General features: G+C 37.4%; 1 protein-coding gene across 1 annotated transcript in view; it reads left to right on the top strand.

Moving 5' to 3' along the window:
- Positions 1 to 834: 834 nt before the first annotated feature.
- Positions 835 to 5200, top strand: part of LOC104411143 (protein YIPF4-like) — a gene marked incomplete at its 5' end in the record, with an annotated part of 5604 nt that continues 1238 nt past the window's right edge. The window contains 2 exons of the mRNA XM_010021491.1: positions 835 to 921; positions 2781 to 2894. Of these exons, the coding sequence (XP_010019793.1) occupies positions 835 to 921; positions 2781 to 2894 (201 nt within the window). The remainder of the gene's footprint in view (positions 922 to 2780; positions 2895 to 5200) is intronic.

The raw sequence follows: 5200 nt of genomic DNA, 5'->3' as shown, positions 1-5200 counted from the left end.
CCCCCCCCGATTCTTCAGTGAATCTGGAACTTTTGATTAGGCAATATATTGAATTGAGTACTGACTTAAAAATTAAGTCATTTGTAAGTACATTGTACATTTGGAAATAAAGAGACTGGACTGATACTGTCATTTCCTTCTAAAAAGGTATTTCAAAAGGGACACCTTCACTTCTAGTCCTCCCAGTGGCTGGACTCCAAGGGTAGCTAAGTTACTTTGAAGGCTCTGTTAAGCCAGAGAATGATTTTAATTTTTTTTTCTTCAGTCTGAGACCAGAGCGATGAAAGAAGCAAGAAAAAATAATGACAGACTTCGTCCCAGGAGTCTGGGGCTCCATTAAGTTGTAATGATCAAGTTCTGCTTGAGAGTTAAAGTCTGATGGCTTCTGGGCATTCTCAATTTGAGTAAGGAATAAAGTAGTGTCTTCATGGATGAAAGCAGCAGAAGTCGAAGGCCTTGTATTGGTTGGGCTGACTTTTAAAAACTGCCTGAGCCCACATTTTGTAACAGGTGCAATGTGAAGACATTTAGCTAGGGTGGTCTTAGCTCTAGTTTTAACTAAATTCTTCCTAAATCTGCTACAGTATTACAGTTCTTGCAAAACACACTGCATGTGCATTCCGTGTTCACCAAACCTACCATTAATATGATTCTGTAAATGCAACCTCTGAATTTTATTCTCAAGTTCTGTTGTGATACTAAGTAAAACTATTCTTGCTGCCATTCAGAATTCAGTTTTGCATAATAAAATCCTTGACTGCAGTAAAAGTGATTAATAGAAATGAGTTTCTTTTCTCACAATGAAAATTATTAATATAAATTAATTGTTCTTTATTTCCTAAGGTTGTTTCTTGGATTATAACTATTTGGATATTTGGATCCTTGACAATTTTTTTACTGGCCAGGGTTCTTGGAGGAGAAGTAAGTACCTGTATGCAAAAGGACATAGAGGGAGGTAATGTAAAGTTTCTTGGCTACGCTTTTCAGTAGTAATTGGGTTTTCTTGGTGCTTGGCTTTGGACCTTATAGCCAGCTAAGAATCAATGCAGTTGGTAAGCATAACATCTAGATCGAAAATACAGAGATGGTCAGCTCATCTTCCTGTGCAGTGGATGATGGCTTGCTGGATGTGACAAACAATCTGGAAATTTACACTGTGAATCCCAGAATGTAAACAGGTGTCTGTGATCCAGGACCAAAATCCATTCTTGATGGACAAGTGCTTTCAATTTTTCGGTCGCTGAGCTACATGGGACCCTTTCTCCCCCTTTGCACTGCTTTTGCATTGTCCTTTGTTTAAACTTCTTAATTTTTCTTTTATTTTATTTTAAATGGGGCTAGCAGCAGTTGCATAATGTCCTTGTGGGTAGAGCACCTACCAGTGTTTGTTTTCATCCTTGGCCTGATGCAGTTCAGACCCATTCAAGAATGAAAGTCAACACATGTTCTTCAATGCAGAGCCAATTGAAGTTCTGGCCTACATCCCTCCCTCCAGCTGCTTGCACCAGCAGGGTTGGAATAGCTGCTTGAGCTGTTTACGAATTGAGTCACTAAGTGATTCAGTTGTAAACAACAAGAAATGACTTGCAGCAAGGCCTTCAGACGGCTATGGTGGAACAGTCAGGAGGTTAAAACTTCTTAAAATGGCGCTGCAGCATAAAATGCCTTGAACTGTATCATGAAGTACTAAATATTCAGTGGTACTTGATTTTGATGTTTTTACTATGCATATTGCATTAATGATGAACTAGTGTTTCAAACTTCCTGCATCATTTACATTTGATTTAATCTTTTAAAATTTTCCTTTTAATCATAATTGAGTCTTCTTTTGTGAACACTGTTTAGAAAGAAAAAGATTTTATAAATGCAATTGCATGTTTTTCTGCATACCAGCATAATCCAGATGCCCTTAAATCATGCTGGTTTGTGGCTCAAAATGAAATTATCAGAATGTAAGATGGGGAGAAAGTGCATGTCTGTACTGGGAAGGATCAACACCCGCAAGAGATCACTTGCAAGATGGTCACTTGTTTCACCACTATTTTTCTTGTTAAATCCAAGAAGCCTAGCTAGTCCCAGCAAGATTTCAAACCATAGCAGGGTAAAACCGGACATTATAATCCCCATGAAGCGAAAACCAGTTATGGAAATACTTTGAACAAATATGTTCAAGATAGTCGTAATAAATTTAAACTGGCAATTGGAAGATTTTTGTGCCTTGAAGAGATCAATTTCTAGGTCTTCCACTTCCACAAAAGTCTTCATATACTTTATGTGTTTATTTATATATAATGGGTATGAGTATATTAATGCAGAAAACTTGTGTCTTTCCTGCTTGTGACAGGCAGGACTACAGCTGAGAGGTCTGTTCTAGGGGTGTGCTCCTGGGTATCATATGTACACTCCATGGAGAGTGGCAGTTGAGAACCACTTAAGGCAGAACATGAAAATGTGAGGGGTGGGTGGAATGATGTATTTTAACTGGTGTAAATACTTCCTTTGGAAGTGACAAAATTGTCATTTACAGTGGGTTTGGTTTTTTTAAGAAAAAAAAACCACACCAAAACAATATATGTCTAAGAGACCCAAATGATTGATTAAGAAATTCTAGAGGGTCGCATAGAAAACCGGTTTTCATACTAGCAAGCTTCCATTAGCTGAAATTTCATGAATACATATCACATCATTATTGCTATTCATGCTGTCATAACAAGATCAAATTGGGCCTGGTGACAGATTGAGGACTACAAAGCTTGTTTTTATGTGCTTGAAAATTTCAGGTTGCTTATGGCCAAGTTCTTGGTGTGATAGGATACTCCCTACTTCCCCTCATTGTCATAGCACCTGTACTTTTGGTGGTTGGATCATTTGAAGTTGTTTCTACCCTAATAAAAGTAAGTTCAGTATAATTTATGGAGAATTGTTTATGGCTTTTTTTAACTCACTTTCCTTCAATGCTTCAAGTCTTACCTTATTTAGGACAACAGAATGATGTGTCAGAATACTCAGAACTACAGCATGAGCTCTGTGATCCTTTTGGCTAGCGTGGTGGACATGACTGCTAAGCAAATTCTGCTTTAAGTGTGTGAATACTTGGGCATATACAATGCTGTTGCTATAACAACACCTGTTGTTATCAGCTAACTGCTGTTTAAGGATTTTGCTGTGCTCTACTAGTTGCATTAAAAATAAATAGGATTATCATTTTGAGAAGAGGATGCATAATTAAACCTCAGAATGAAGAGTCTGAAAATAAGCTGTTCTATCCCTCCCCCATCATCCAGATTATTTTTAGCTACTGCAGCATGAGTATGACGTTAGTCATTGTTCTGAGACCTTCCCATAGTGGTAGCAGTACAAAGCTCTCGATAACCTTTGCAGAGAAGGTTGGTATTGTTCTGATTCTACAGATGTGGAATGTAAGGCACAAAGCAAGAATAACTTGCCTGATGCCACCTGCTGTTGGGCACCTTTTGTGAAACTAGCAATGTTCCCTGATAGATCCTTGCGCTACGTAACGTTCCTGAATGCTTCCAGTGCTGCTTAAAGCCCTTATAGGTAGCCTTTGAAGTTGTTGCTGAACTTTTGGAAAGGTTGACTGAGAAAATTCTGTTACTAGCTAAGCTGTATGCTTTTTGAGTTCTTGTTCTACTGATTTGATTGATTATGTCCTTTTAGCTTGGTGGTAAATAGTATAATTGAAGTACATCTGAACTGTACGATAAGTAACAATTGCTGTGTTTGTGACTTGATAACTTGCAATTACTATTAAGTCATAGGGTCAGAAAGCAAATCATTAACTTGCCAGTTAACGGATATGTAACTTGAAAATAAATATATTTTAATGAAACCTCTGTTACTTGATTCCTACTAACAGTTTTATGTTAACGGCAGGGCAAATCATTTTGCATCATTAGATCATTAGTGTGAAAATGGAGGACAAGCCCCATATGGCCAAAACTACCTGTGCTGTGACAAGCACTGCTTGTTACGGCAGGAGAGCTCTGTGCTTGGGAAATGTTTCGTAGTCCAAAAGCTGGGGAGATTACAGTGAAATAGCAAAATGCCAGTCTGCTCTTTAGCAGTTGTAATCCACAAAGTAAACTACTTGAGTTATATGCCTCGATTGTTTTAATTGCTGCAATTTTCCTAATGTATCTTGGGGAATTCAGTCATGATATTGATTAGTCTTCTCGATCAGCTCTGCAGGCCTGGGTTAGGCAGCAAAAATGGAGATATGCGATCACATGCAATTTTTTGGGTTTTGTTTTTATGATGGCAGTTGAACAGGCCACATAATCCCTTAAAGGGCTTCAGCTTCTCTGACAGAACTATGGCAGAAGTTCTTTGCTGGGGTCCTATTATGTCTGCCCTCTTTGGTCTTGTATTTTGCAGAAGACTACAGCGTTTTTTCATGCCACTCAATTTTAAGTATTTTTCCTTTTTTATTAATGTTTGAGGTGCTGCTAGAAGATGATGATGTCTGATTACTTTTTGCTATAACCTTGCGAGTTTGAGCTTTAAATCAAGTTCACTGACCTCAATATTTTCTTTTGGTTTTTTGCTAACTTCATATAATGTAGTGGATATTCATAGTTAATGTTACTTTCTACCAGTCTTCTAAACTGGTTCTTTCTTAACTTCATAAGCAATATAGTTTTTCATACAATTACATGTTGTTTTCATATATGAAACAAATATGTTTTCATACAACTTGTATTTTGGCAGGCTTCTCACTGCACTTGAACAGGAACATGAGGTTCAGTTACCTTGAGGTGGGGGCATCCTTGGTTAAGGATGTATATTGGGTTTTTAAAAATCAAAGATACAAATGAAAGGTTACAAGCCAGACAAATCCTAAAATAAAAAATGGTGATTTAACCCTCTGGTATATACTGTAGCAGGAAGTCAAGTATAGTAACTCTTAAAGAACATAAGGAGTTAGTAGCTGGGGACAATCAAGGTAGAAAGGAAAGTTATTAATCCAGAGAGGTTTCAAACTGGGTGTATGTAATCTTATGGCTTGCTTTGTGGTATCTGTATGTCTTGCATTAGGGAAAATTTATTGTACATCCGTAGCTGTTCACTTAAGTAAAAATGTCCCAAATGAAAATAACGTACCTATTTGTGAAATATTTCTCTAAACTTAAGTTAAAATGCACAGTATTTTCTTTGTGTATGTGGAGTTCTACCCCTCTCC

This window comes from Nestor notabilis, unplaced genomic scaffold (genome assembly GCF_000696875.1).
Source record: "Nestor notabilis isolate BGI_N333 unplaced genomic scaffold, ASM69687v1 scaffold20919, whole genome shotgun sequence".
Taxonomy (NCBI): Eukaryota; Metazoa; Chordata; class Aves; order Psittaciformes; family Psittacidae; genus Nestor; species Nestor notabilis.
This window is presented reverse-complemented; position numbering and strand designations above follow the sequence as displayed.